General features: G+C 51.3%; 7 protein-coding genes across 7 annotated transcripts; 4 read left to right on the top strand and 3 right to left on the bottom strand.

Moving 5' to 3' along the window:
- Positions 1-159: 159 nt before the first annotated feature.
- On the top strand, positions 160-1,672 carry HMPREF1120_02431 (uncharacterized protein; the record flags this gene model as incomplete). The annotated part of the gene is made up of 3 exons (XM_009156473.1): positions 160-511; positions 586-1,592; positions 1,652-1,672. 3 exons carry the CDS (start codon positions 160-162, stop codon positions 1,670-1,672), a joined length of 1,380 nt encoding a protein of 459 aa, XP_009154721.1.
- Positions 1,673-2,762: 1,090 nt separating this feature from the next.
- HMPREF1120_02430 (replication factor C subunit 2/4) lies at positions 2,763-4,043 on the bottom strand (the record flags this gene model as incomplete). The annotated part of the gene is made up of 2 exons (XM_009156472.1): positions 2,763-3,551; positions 3,606-4,043. The coding sequence occupies 2 exons, from the start codon at positions 4,041-4,043 to the stop codon at positions 2,763-2,765; spliced, it is 1,227 nt and encodes a 408-aa protein (XP_009154720.1).
- Positions 4,044-4,497: 454 nt separating this feature from the next.
- On the bottom strand, positions 4,498-5,685 carry HMPREF1120_02429 (protein transporter SEC20; the record flags this gene model as incomplete). The annotated part of the gene is made up of 1 exon (XM_009156471.1): positions 4,498-5,685. One exon carries the CDS (start codon positions 5,683-5,685, stop codon positions 4,498-4,500), a length of 1,188 nt encoding a protein of 395 aa, XP_009154719.1.
- A 159-nt stretch (positions 5,686-5,844) lies between these two features.
- HMPREF1120_02428 (uncharacterized protein) lies at positions 5,845-7,558 on the top strand. The gene has a single exon (XM_009156470.1). It carries the CDS (start codon positions 6,040-6,042, stop codon positions 6,370-6,372), a length of 333 nt encoding a protein of 110 aa, XP_009154718.1. The 5' UTR covers positions 5,845-6,039; the 3' UTR covers positions 6,373-7,558.
- Positions 7,229-8,560, bottom strand: HMPREF1120_02427 (tRNA-dihydrouridine synthase 2; the record flags this gene model as incomplete). The annotated part of the gene is made up of 1 exon (XM_009156469.1): positions 7,229-8,560. The coding sequence occupies one exon, from the start codon at positions 8,558-8,560 to the stop codon at positions 7,229-7,231; it is 1,332 nt and encodes a 443-aa protein (XP_009154717.1).
- A 789-nt stretch (positions 8,561-9,349) lies between these two features.
- Positions 9,350-10,543, top strand: HMPREF1120_02426 (inorganic pyrophosphatase; the record flags this gene model as incomplete). Its single annotated transcript, XM_009156468.1, has 6 exons — positions 9,350-9,547; positions 9,611-9,630; positions 9,688-9,787; positions 9,837-10,019; positions 10,077-10,449; positions 10,503-10,543. 6 exons carry the CDS (start codon positions 9,350-9,352, stop codon positions 10,541-10,543), a joined length of 915 nt encoding a protein of 304 aa, XP_009154716.1.
- A 457-nt stretch (positions 10,544-11,000) lies between these two features.
- On the top strand, positions 11,001-12,907 carry HMPREF1120_02425 (uncharacterized protein; the record flags this gene model as incomplete). Its single annotated transcript, XM_009156467.1, has 4 exons — positions 11,001-11,110; positions 11,160-11,185; positions 11,241-11,931; positions 11,998-12,907. 4 exons carry the CDS (start codon positions 11,001-11,003, stop codon positions 12,905-12,907), a joined length of 1,737 nt encoding a protein of 578 aa, XP_009154715.1.
- Positions 12,908-13,317: the final 410 nt, after the last annotated feature.

Here is a 13,317-nt window from a genome sequence, read left to right as displayed (position 1 = left end):
AGACGGCGTCAAACAAAGCCCCTCACAAAAGCCGAATTGCAATCTGCATAATGGGAGCTCAAGGACAAGCTCGCACGCGAAATACAACAGAACAAGCGGCTGACCAGGAAAGTCGACAATTTGCGCCGAGAGGAACTCAAGAGAGCCGCCAGATATGAGATGACACTCACGCCAGACGGCAACGTCAGCAGAAAACTGAAATCAATCTTTCGGAAAACCCGAAGCTGGCTTGAATCTTGGGCCTTGCAGGATTTGGGTGCGGAATCCTTGAAGAATCTTGAGGCAGCAGTGCGTACTCGAGCTCAGAATGACAGTACATGCCTGATGAGCGAAAGAGCTCTATGTGCATTGCAAAGTGGCCAGCTACCCCCAGAAGAAGTCTTCAACATGGTGATCAATATGACAATTATGGAGAAGACTTTCCTTCGACCGTTCGCATACTTGACGACCAATGAGCAGGAAACCGACATCGAAGACGCACTCAAGTGGACAGTAGAGCTTGCATCAAGGGGTACGTATATATGTCTGGAGGGGGCTGTTCTCTCCGCTATCCCAGGCAGATAGTTTGCTAACGTTGTATTTCAGACTCGAGCAATGGCGGAAACTCTTTGCGTGCGGCCATAATTCGCGCACTCGATGCTCCTCATTGGCCTCAGGATCAGGAAATATCGCCTCGGTCGAGGTCTACAAACATGAAGGAATACCGGAGTACTTATTGTGTTGCAAGAACAAACGACTTCCTCGCCCGACATCGGCATTTCCTCCGCAAAGAATCTGACAAGAAGTCTGAAAACCTTAGACACAAGGAGCTTCTCAGCATCTTCGTGTCCGCCATGGAGCTTTCTTCGACGTTGGCGGCGGAAAATCCCAAAATCAAAATCCACTTTCTGGCGAACATGCTCGATGCGCGCTACACAACGCAGCACAAATCTCTGCGGCCGTCAGATGCTTTGAATCTAGCCACCAGCGAGCAGGATGACGACGGATTGGATCCCTGGGCGATTGGACTAGAAGGCCAGCCTATCGACATGGTTATCGAGCCACTGGTAACCAGGGAAGGGGATGCCGGAGGCGAAAACTACAATTTGTCCACTGTGCTCCACAAGGCCATGGTCTGGATGGTCAAGGATGATGATCTGACCGAGGCAGACAGGGTTCGACTACAACAGCGCTCCGAACCGCAGACTGCAGCTGACGTTGTTCTCACCGACACCTACCGAAATCCAGACTCGGCGCAGCGACAACATAATCTTCGAAAGAGGAAATATTCCAGCGACGCAGCACCTGCTGCAAGCAGGGACGATGGGGCAGCCGTGGCTGGTAAATATTCTCGACATGGTACGCCATCTTCGGTTCCAAACAGGCTCCAGGGCAACTATACGGTCTATACCTCAGCCAGGCCTGACAGTGCTCCTCCATCCTCGCCAGTGGCCTCCACCAGGAGCACCCTGGGTTCTGGAAGAGACCTGCCTAATTCAAACATGGTAATCGACCAGAGTCTTCGATTATCGATGAGCATGTGGCACGAGATAAGCAAAAACATTGCCAAGGACGAAGAAGAAGATCCCGACTGGCTGCCCCAGAAGAAGCAGGTGAGCTATATTGCCCTCCCTTCCAGAAGCTGGCGAATCCATACTAACACCCCTGCCAGAGACGTGACGAGTTCAACTGACTTTGAGCCATCACACCCGAGGTCACCATCGCCGGCACGGTCGATCTCGGCCTGAACAGTTGAAGGAGTGGAAGGGTACTATTCTTTCAGATGTCTCGGGGTTCATAACTGCTAGATTGGACACTGGGCAGACCACGGTTCCCAGGCGAGATAGACGTTACCGAGGAGCAAGCTAGACACAGCACACGCCCTCCACATATGACACGTAGCTTGTCATACGACAGCAGGGAAGGGGTCTCAAGGGCTGGCTATCCCATTTGACGTAAGAACTCAGCATGGCGGCGAGTAACATCTCTCCCTCCGTTTTCTTGACAGGAACTGGCGATTCCCAGGCTTTGAGCCTGAGTTCGGCACTTCATGTCACAAAGCCGAGGGACAAACAGGTAGACGGACTGGCTTGTACGAACGTTCCAGACCTATCACAGACACGAGCTGAGCTGAAGCTATGGATGACCATGCTGAGACTAGAGCTTGGTATCTATCGCTCCTCGGGAGACGTAATTGAACATCAAATCCTTAGGTGGGCGTCGTGCTGTAGTGAAAAGGCGGTCTTGCCATGGCTCAAAGACACCTGATATCACGACGATTGTTGTATCGAATACTTTATATTCGACGTGGAATAATTCGATATTTGATAAGATGCAGAAGAGAACTTATTCACACATTACACGTGGACTTTATCTCTATTTGGTGTTCCCTCCCTTGAATATACCACGACTCAACCCGCCGAAATATTCGATATTTAGTACGATGTAGACACTTTTCAATTTGTATCCACAGCATACTTACTTGGAGTTTGGATTTTACCTGATGTTCCCTCCATTGGAGTTCATGTAGTAGACAGACATCCCCTCACCCATTAGTGATTCCGAAAAACGCCATCGCTGATGCAAAGCCACAAGGTATCTAGATAACCAAGGTGATTGTTTCAACTTCATGGCCGTAGTCCCTGGTGCTCATACATTCTTTCAAGTGGCTCCAGATAGAGAACAAAACACCGCTTAGCAACCGCCCTCGCACCTTACACTCACCGGAACTCCGTTTCCCAACCCGGCACCGCCCCCCAACCCCCGCGCCTCTCCTCCGCAACTCAGGTAGCCAACACACCAGCAATCTGACAAGACATGTCAAGCATGGCAAGCTGCTCATCGACGCCATCGACGAGCCTCTTGTCAAACTCGGAGAAAATCTGCGAGAGCTTGTACTTCTTCTTGGTGTCGACGAGATCGTCGAAGATGATCTTGGAATATAAACTGGACAGCACCTCATTGGCAGCATAGCCCGAAGCGGTGATATCATTGACCTCGGCGGCTATGCGCTTGTAGTTGGTTGTGCTGCCCTTTTTAAGGACGGTGATGAGTTTGTCCGTTGAATCTGGGGGAAAGAGGCCGGCGATCTCGTTGATGTCTGCGATCCTGATCTTGCTTGACTTGGTCGGTCCGGCTGCTGCTGATGTGTCTGCATCTACATCTTCCATCTCGTCATCCGAGTCCTCAGCGACGCGCTGTTGTTTTTTGATTGGTTTGCGGCCATCGGACGATGAGTTTGAGTTTACGGCGCCCGCGAGCCGCGCCGCACTCTGTAACAGTGTAATAGCCCGTCTTAGATCGCCATCCGAAACCTGCAGAGACCGCTCCACCACGCCGTCTTCATACTCGACGTGTTCGGCGTTCAAAATGTCTTGGATCCTTGCTGATGCCTGCGGGCCCTCGAGCGACTTGAACCGAAATTTCGAGCATCGCGAGGCGATGGGCGCAATGATTCGAGACACGAAGTTTGCGATTAAGCAGAACCGCGTCGTTTTGCTGTAATTCTCGATAATGCGGCGGAGAGCGGATTGTGCGTCTGTTGTTAGTGCGTCGGCTTCGTCGAGAATGACCTACGGATCGGATCGTTAGAGGGGTAAAACAGAACGAGTTTTGTGGATGCTTACCACTTTGAATGGAGGACACGGGTATTTCTCTCTGTATTCGGCCGACACTGGCGCGCTGACAAGATGCTGCGAAGCAAATTGTTTCACTTTCTCTCGAATCACGGTCAATCCACGTTCGTCCGATGCGTTCATCTCTTTGACCCGCGTCTTCATCAGTTCTGGCCCGAAGAGTTCCCTGCACAATGCCAGAATTGTAGATGTCTTGCCTGTCCCCGGAGGCCCAAATAATAGCAAATGGGGTAGATTGGCGGCATGCACCATTCGTCTCAGTGTCTCCGTGGCATGTTCTTGACTTTTAACGTCGTCTAGTGATTTCGGTCGGTACTTTTCTACCCAGGGGACCAGCGCGGGTGCTAACGTGACGGACTCGGTTGGTTTGGGTTTCGAACTTGATGCAGCGGCGGCGGCGCGGGCTTTGTTGTCGAAGAAGTTGGCCATGGTGGGCTGGTTGAGTTTATTTGCACAAATGTTGAGTGCTTGTTGACTCTCGCGGGTTCGCTGGGCACCGGCACCGGACTATTCCATGTAGACAGGGTCGTTGACAGTCCAAGTAGAACTCCGGTCGTTCTGGATGGACAAGGAGTCTGATGTGGTGAAAGACAGGCAATGTCGAGTTCCTCCTCGACTCTAAAAAGTATGGCCAGACTACGACGCGCTTCAGTCGGGCAAGTCGCGTAGAGTGGCTTGGCGCGCGTCACTGAGTGACACGTGTTGGACAAGGCTCGCAATTCAGGGGAGACCTTACCCTCGACCTCCCTTACCCTCTTTGGGACCGCCATATCTACAATGTAAGTACCAAAGTACAGCATGTAATTGTATTGCACAAGGACTATTAATCACGACCTTTCGCTAATTACTAGCCTTCTTAAAACTGTGGTAGAAATATGCGCCATCATAACTCGTCTTTTGCTGTTGGTGTTTCCACCTCTACCTCCATCATTCGCTTCAATGTGTTCCGCGGTTGTGCTTCTTGATCTTTGCGTTCTTCACCCGTTACATCATCAATATTGACACCTCCTTCTTCGGCCATGCGTCCAATCTCCTCGAGGATACTCTCTGGATCATTTGGATCTTTCGATGGCTGAGCAGGTTGTCTATTCCATCCTCCACCTTTGGCCGGCAACTCCACACTTCGTTGGGGCATGGCCGGGTTGTGCGTCGGCATTCCCCTAGTGTTCATTCCAGGTATCGAGACCGACATCGACGGCGCTTGAGCTTTGGACGGTGCTAGATCCGAACGACCGAGCATGGCTGCTCCCATGCTTGAGGTTGTCCACCACAGAATACGTATGGGCCACCATATGAGCAGCATCATCGGCCCGTAGAGGAGTCTTCTGTAGAAAAGCCAACATATAGTCACGGCCAACAAGTAGAACGAGCTCTTCAAGAACCATGTGTCGGATTTGTTACTGCGCACCAACTGACTGGCGAAACTTCTCGACGCCTTCAACAAGTCGGTTGTCCCCGAATAGCTCTGGGTCAGAGATTCGAGGGCTTGTTGACTCTCTTCCAGCGTCTGTTGCGCGAATTGCGACCGTGCAAGTTCTCCTTCGAGTTGGTTATGCACGCGTCGCAGTGCCATAGTGACGTCCTCCGCCGCGCGCAGGGCCAATTCATCCTGCGTCAGCTTCTCATGTGTTGGTCGTGCGCGAGTGTGTCCGTCACTACTATTTCGATCCGCGAACAACTGCTCTCTCTCCTTCCTCTTTGCTTTGTCCAAATTCCTCTTAGCCTCGAGTTGTGCCCGTCGGAAGTCGGCCCTGGCAATCTTCAAGTCCTCGGTAAGTCGGGCCACTAGGTCTGCATTTCGCTCTCGTTCGCTTTCTCGTTCTCCATGAAGAACATCGCGTCGGTGCACTGGTAATATATCGTCATCGAGCTCTTGCCTCAGGATTTCCAGGCTGTCTTCCTGCTCCTTGAGGCTGTTGTGGATTTCGGTCGCAAGTTCGACTCGTCGTTCCTCCGGGTCTCCATTTGTATATGAGTTGGCGGCGAGCCTCCGGAGTTCATGGATGAGACTGAGGGTGTCCCTATGGGTGTCGGCAAGTGCCTGCAGGCGCTGACCTAACGAGGCCGACATCCTGGTTTGGGTGTATGAGGTGTAGGGTCGTGACGATTTAGGCGTATGTACATGTTGACGGAGCGATTCAGAGGCATGATGCGCATTTGTGCAAACGGTGCAAACATTGTGGAATTTCTTTAGCGTGGATTTGCTCCGAACTTCAATGGCAGCGCGGGTTGCGACTGATACCATGAACATTGGGAAATAATTACATACCTATCGCGATAGCGGTTCCTGTTCTATTTTGTGGTCTTGCTTTCAAAGAGGTAGCAAACTCTACCTACCGGTTCCTATTTCCAACGAGATCAACAAAAAGAAGGAAGCCCAACAACTTCATATCCGGTCCTTGCTACCGTGCTACAGACATCCACAATGATAACCACCTATTTAACGTCGCTCAAAGTCGCGTTCAACCCTTTCTCGGCCACATCGAAGGTACCCAGATTATTTCTCACTCTCCTCCCACCGGAAGCGCACAAGACCATCAAAATCAGTACAACACAATATCCACGCACGTCAAAAGCGCCAGCGCTGTTGGAATTAGGATTGAAGGATGGCAAGACAATGAAGTACACCTGGGAAGCTAATGCGCCGGCCTCGAACGGAGACGCCAAGAAAACGAAAAGAGTAGGCTTGAACGATATAGTGGAAGAGGTAAACCGGCATGCTAGATCGTTGGCCCGGAAGGAGGAGTTGAATGGTTGATTGTAACTGCGGGTTTATTGGAAGGCAACAATCTACCTATGATGACCCAACCGTCCCCCTCCGAGCAAGGTCCGATGTAGGAGAGTCTCTGTGCAGTTGGCGGTTCAAGACCAGTTTTCTCGGCCGGTCCGGGCCAGGTAATTATCAAGAATCTCGAGAACAGGGGACTTTCTGCGCGACAATCTCGGGGAGGGAACAAGCCTTCAGAAATATGTCGAAAGGAGCCAACTCCTGCTAAGGATTCAGGGGCCTTCCGGTGTGGACACCATTGAAGCGGTTCTCGACGTACAAAACGGGATCACTTCCGTTCTGGTCGCCTCAAAGGAAAGGCAAAGTTCGAGCGTCCCTAGCGCCAGCGTCCCATGCGGCCATACATCCACCATTGAGCTATTTTGCGCCGAAGCCAAAAGCGAGGAGATTTTTGTGTTGTACATATGCGTCTATATCAAGAGGGGTTATTGAAATACATCTGGGGTGGGGAAGTACCACCTTCCTCGACCCTACACAACATCTATCCGTTGCCGAAGCCGATGTGTCTTGCATCAAGCTGAATGACCTTACCACTATCCCCATGAAGGGGACCAAACCGCAAACCCAACGCCGGCGTTGGTCATCAGCATTGAGATGATCACTTCATGCCGTAAACCCTCAGTGTCAAGCCTTTGGCTGTAGAGACATCCCTTCGAACTGTACGTCACTGGGCGCTGAGCACGGCGGAGATGGTCAGTGATGTGGATTCTGAATGGAATGCTCCCTCGCAGTGTCTGCCTGTCTGCAGTTGACTAACAGGTATCCCATAGGGCTGATGCTGCCTCCCAGCCCTGAGCAGATCATCAAGTCACCCTATCGGCATTGTTCAGACTGCAACTGCCATGGCTCCCTGTCCAACACCATCGAAGCCGCAATTTTCAGCAGCTATTTCAGCCTTTTGTTTTTTTGTGCGCTCGTGACTTGGACTATCATCCTTTCCCTGTTGATTATTTGTGGATTCCAATGTCCTCTTCTTTTCCTGTTTCTTCTGCACATCCTGCTTGTGCTGCTGTTTGTTCTGACGCTTGATATCCGCCTTCCGGACCGTAGAAGCATCGAGATTGAGGATGGCATCAATTTCCTTTGCTTTCTCCACCATCTCTTGATCGGAAATTTCCAGGATTTCCAGCACACCGCTGTAACTGCGGGACATCTGTACTGGTTGATAGACGGGGTTCTTCCCTGGAATCAACTGAGATAGGAGGAACTTCGTGTTGCCAAATTTGTTTTCGACACTCAACGCCAGCTGGAGATACTCCCTGACAACTTCCTGCCAGGGTGCCAGCCCACCCTGGTCTTTTGGACGGAATACAGAAGAATTAGCCTCTGCAGCTGTGGCAATCATTGCTCCGTCAACGCCATACTCTTTTGCAAGCGCCAGACCATCGTCTCGCGATCTTACATCACCGTTCATCAAACACGCCACACCATGACTCCTGCAGATGTCTCCAATCATACGCAGTTGATCTCTAATGGCGCGTTCCCTCGGCCTCATAGGAGTTGTTCTGCAGTGAATTGTTAAGCCCACAATGCCTGTTTTGCAGAGCTTGTTCACCAATTCGGACGTCAACTCTGGAGTTTCAAGCAACCTTATCTTCACACTGATCCCGATCTCGTGAGGAATTCCAACTTTGGTGACAAGTGCCGTCAGTATGTTGCAGAGGAGGTCGGGGGTTCGTAGGAGTGCCGCCCCCATGCCCCCAGACGTTGAAAAAGGCTTTGGACAGCCAGCGTTGACATCGATTCCCCGGACGTACGGCGCCACGAGTGTTGCTGCTTGGACCGCATAGTCAGGCGAAGCAGTACCGATTTGGTAAATCAACTTGTCTGACTCTTTTTTAGGGTCGATCCGGTATATGATGGACTCTTTAGCCGGCACATCGGCCTTCGCATTGTTGTTGGAGGAAATCCGCGTCCATTCTATACAGCCCGTTCGAGGATTTGTTTTTTGTGTGGTGCCGATCATGGATCTGTCAACTGTTTCTGGTCCCCAAACCAGATCTGCCCCATACTTCAATGCCAGCAATCGCGAGGGCAATTCTCCCGATCGTACCATAGGAGCAAGGACGACCTTGCCCCTATAATCAACGCCTCTCCGGGGTATAGGAACATGAAGGACATCTGGAGGAGCAGATGTGGTAGGTGGGGGCGAACCCATGTCGACAGAGCCGGGCCACAGGGAGCGCAATGGTGTTATGATGGATAGAGCGCGTCGTAGCAGAGACTGTGGTCGAACAGCATGACCGACAGTCATGTACAGGTGTATGTGAGTATTCAGGATGCTTCGTCGGTAGAAAACATCTCTGGCGGCGCAGTTTGCAATAACGCATCCACATGCCAGTGCAGACGTTTCCTGTACACTGCCACTGGACTGCAACCTGTGAAACTTTACCGGAGAAATCTGAGATGGTCACGTGCTGATAGAGGAAGACCCCTGGCGATGACGATAATTTGATGGCGATTGAAATTACGCTGTTCCGGTCACGTCAAATTCTCGGATTTGGATGGCCGCAACTCTCATCGCAGAGCTCAAGGACCGAGGTGAAAAGGAAGAACCGTGGAATCCACGTCTCAAGACTAAAAGAGCCTTGTTGTTTTCGATTGGAGAGCCTTTCTGCTCCTTTTATCTTTCTTCATGCAAAGACTATCGTCCTCCATCGCAATCCCGACCGCTCCCTTCAAGCGAAAACTGAACCCGCGATCGTGCAGCTGCGTCGACCATAGGTCCTCGTTTTCCCCTGCCATTCAAATTGTCAGTCACAGATATTCGTCATTTCACCGCCAATCGTCAACACCCCGCGTCACCCTGGCTCCCACCACGTTGCCTCAAAAATCCATCTCATCTCCTTCTCTCCGTCCCACATCCACCACCATAGCTTCCCAACGTTCTGAGGCCATTGCTCGACACTTGGCTACTTCTACATCGTCGTCCTATTCTACGGTCAAAATGTCCTACAGCAAGCAGCCGTCCGAGTACCAGCCTAGAAAGGTTGGTGCTCTCCACACCAACGAGTTCCGGTGCTACATTGAGAAGGATGGCACTCCCATCTCGCCTTTCCACGACATTCCGCTCTATGCCAATGAACAGCAGACCGTCCTGAACATGATCGTTGAGATCCCAAGATGGACAAATGCTAAGCTTGAGGTGCGTATAAGATGGGCTCCAAAAGCTGTAAGAAGTGATGTGCTAATTTTTTGTCTGGACCAGATCTCCAAGGACGAATTCTTGTACGCTGCTACCGTGCGCTAAACTTGTCTCTAACACGAGATCTAACCATAAACCAGGAACCCGATCAAGCAGGATGTCAAGAAGGGCAAACTCCGATTTGTGCGCAACTGCTTCCCTCACAAGGGCTACTTGTGGAACTACGGAGCATTCCCAAGAGTAAGTTATAGTTGATGATGCGGTTTGACGCAGCTGACGATGGTGACAGACCTGGGAAGATCCAAATGTCGTTCACCCCGAGACCAAGGCCAAGGGAGACAATGATCCATTGGATGTCTGCGAAATCGGTGAACTTGTTGGTTACACTGGTCAAATCAAGCAAGTCAAGGTCTTAGGTGTCATGGCGCTGCTTGATGAGGAAGAGACCGACTGGAAGATTATTGTCATCGATGTAAGTTCAGCATGGCCCGTAACGATGTTGCTGTTCTCTGACCCTATCTCCACTTAGATCCACGACCCTCTTGCACCAAAGCTTAATGATATCGAAGACGTTGAGCGCCACCTTCCTGGCCTTCTCCGAGCTACCAACGAATGGTTCCGCATCTACAAGATCCCAGATGGCAAGCCAGAGAACCAGTTCGCTTTCAGCGGCGAGTGCAAGAACAAGAAATACGCAGAGGAAATTATCCGTGAATGCAGTGATGCCTGGGAGCGCCTGATCACCGGCAAGCAGCAACGCGGCGACATCAACCTTGCCAATGTCACCAACACCAACTCTCCGGACCGTGTGGATCCATCCCAGCTTTCGAAGATTCCTCCTGGCCAGAACCTTCCTCCCGCGCCGATTGATGGAAGTGTTGATAAGTGGTTCTTCATCTCTGGTGCGGCCGTCTAAGACGAGAAACGTATCGAAACATTGGCTGATTTCGTTCAGGGACTGGAGCTACCTCGGATGATTACACCAAATCCAAATAAAGGAGGATCTTATCAGAGCTCCCAAGCTGTCAATGGAACACCACCCTCTTGCACAAAGTCTCAGATAGATAGGCCAAAAAACAGTTCTCAAGTATATGTTAGCTAATGCCATGTAATTAGCTGGCATGGAGCAACCTTGGCTTCGAAGTTTCCCAAACTGGATTCGTAGAATGCAATCGGGGGAAGATTGTGGACACGTCAAATAATTTGTAGTGCGGTTCGCCGAACACGCGTATAGTGGGATCTTGTATCGCTTCTAAGACAACGGCCCCCTTTCTCAAATCACTGCATAACAGCTATAAGCTCTTAATTACCCTCAACCGCTGTTGCTGCACACCCTCGGTCTCCTTGTGAGTCAACTTCCCCGTGAACGCTTGCGAAGGGGACATGCTGCCGAAAAAAACACACGCCCAACTCAGTCCTTGAGAACGACAATTCTGGACGGTTTGGATTGCTGATGAGAATGCAGAGCACCAGCACTGCATCATGGAGCGGCACGCCCTCCATCAAAGGCTCATCAGAAGCCGTCCGCATGTGCCTGCTCACGTTCTGCCTGATTGGACTACAGTACGTCTCGAGTCAATCACAGTCGCAGCCGACGAGCTAACACCTGCAGGTTTACATGGGGCATTGAGATGACCTGTAAGGCACACGAGTCGGTCGAATTACACAGAGCCATACTGACATCCCGCTACAGATGGAACCCCCTACCTCCTTCAACTCGGCCTCACAAAATCAAAGACGTCGTTGGTATGGATCGCAGGACCGCTGTCCGGGCTCATCATGCAGCCCGTGGTCGGGGCATATGCAGACAAATCAACCTCAAGATATGGCAGAAGAAGACCATACATGGTCGTTGGAGCGCTCATTACCGGCTTGGGCCTTTTGCTGTTGGGCTGGACATCTGAAGTTGTGGGTCTATTCCTTGCCGAGGGAGAAACCAAGAAAAGCGTGACAATTCTGGTCGCGGTGCTTTGTATCTATGCGCTTGACTTTTCGGTCAATGCGGTCCAGGCCTGCAGTCGGAGTCTGATCGTTGATACACTACCTATTTCACTACAGCAAGCAGGTTCAGCATGGGCATCTAGACTCACCGCGGCCGGCCATTTGTTGGGCTACTTCATTGGCACGTTCGACCTGGTGAAAATGTTCCCTCCGTGGCTAGGAGGAGATACCCAGTTCAAGAAAATGACAGTAATCTCGGCGATGGCTCTCTGGATCACGGTTGGTGTAACGTCATGGGCCGTTACAGAGCGAGTGAGACTCCCAGGTGACGATGACGAGACTTCGGTCAAGGAGGTTCTTTCGAACTTGTGGCAGAGAACCACACACCTGCCTCGTAGGATACGTGCCATATGCTGGGTTCAGTTCTGGAATTGGGTTGGGTGGTAAGTAATGAAGCCAGCGACGAAATCTGACAGGTGCCCGAAGTCTGACGGATGATATTTGAATAGGTTTCCATTCCTCTTCTACTCTAGCACCTTTGTCGGCGAAGTCTACTATCGGTACGAACGACCTGTTCCCGAACCTGGAGCGAAAGACGACCACGATGCTTTGGGCAATATCGGCAGGATGGGAAGTGTGTCACTGGTTCTCTTTTCGCTCATCACATTTTGCTCCTCGGTGGTGCTTCCATACATCATTCGAACTCCAGAAGAAGGAGAGAAGTTCACCCCCCGTCCACCTCGGACCTTGAACAAATCTGTTCAGTCACTGTTGATCAAAGCATACAAGCTCCAGCCAGACCTGACAACTGCTTGGATGTGGTCAAACATGCTATTTGCCATGATTACTATTTGTGCGCCCTGGGTCCACAGTCTGACCTCTGCCGAAGCCCTCGTTGCTGCCTGCGGTGTCCCGTGGGCCGTGTCATGCTGGGCTCCGTTTGGTTTGCTCGGCGTGGAAATCAATAAAATGTCTTCAGGCCCACATGCACATGTTCATGGGTCAACGGCGCCTGGCTACACCGCTGTTCGTGCTAGCATTGATGAAGATGTGGAATCCATTGAGATGGAGGAGACCAGCCATGGGCGCCGTGCACTTGCGGATGGTGTTCTAAGAATCAATCACCCGAGCGACCATGGCGCACATTCAGCGACTGGTGAACTCGCAGGAGTCTACTTAGGTGTCTTGAACGTCTACACTACATTGCCACAGTTTGTCGGCACTTTCATCAGCTGGATTGTATTCTCACTGCTTGAGCCGGCCAAGAGTGACAGTCTGGCTGACACAGATCCGGACCATCACCGCTGGTTAAACATTAAGAAGAATGCGCCCAACGCCATTGCTGTTTGTTTGTTCATCGGCGCCCTATGTTCAACTGTCGCAGCAGAGGCAGCCAGACGGCTGAAGAGGCTGGATTGATGGAAAAGTTAATGAAGCGGTTGCTCAAACAAATTCAATCGATTTAAGATCGACCACAATGTCAAACATGCGAAACCAGCAGCAGTTGCCTGTATCAGAAAGCCAAGTGTCTCAAGCTCGCCATCGATCTTGCTCAAAGAAGCAAACGCAAGGGAGACAAACCACATAACGCTTCCGACCAAACGAACCGCGGATGCAAGGCTCGCCCTACTTCTGCTTCTGATGTTGGCTTAACCCTACGGAGTCACAAGGGACAGCTTTGATGACGGTGGACTGCCGCCGAAGAAGCGGTTGGTTGGGGGACTATACCGATTTCAGCCGCATCCATCGTCTGCTCGACCAAACGAGGCAGGATTTTAGCTTGCTCCATAGATTGGCGCCACCTACTTCCGGTTCTCCTGCCGACCACT

The sequence above is a fragment of the Exophiala dermatitidis genome, assembly GCF_000230625.1.
Source record: "Exophiala dermatitidis NIH/UT8656 unplaced genomic scaffold supercont1.2, whole genome shotgun sequence".
Taxonomy (NCBI): Eukaryota; Fungi; Ascomycota; class Eurotiomycetes; order Chaetothyriales; family Herpotrichiellaceae; genus Exophiala; species Exophiala dermatitidis.
Note: the sequence above shows the minus strand (reverse complement) of the source record. Positions and strands in the feature narration are given on the sequence as shown.

What these genes read in the sequence shown, in the direction of transcription:
- HMPREF1120_02428 (XM_009156470.1), top strand. Translation starts at nt 6,040, where the DNA reads ATGATAACCACCTATTTAACGTCGCTCAAAGTCGCGTTCAACCCTTTC.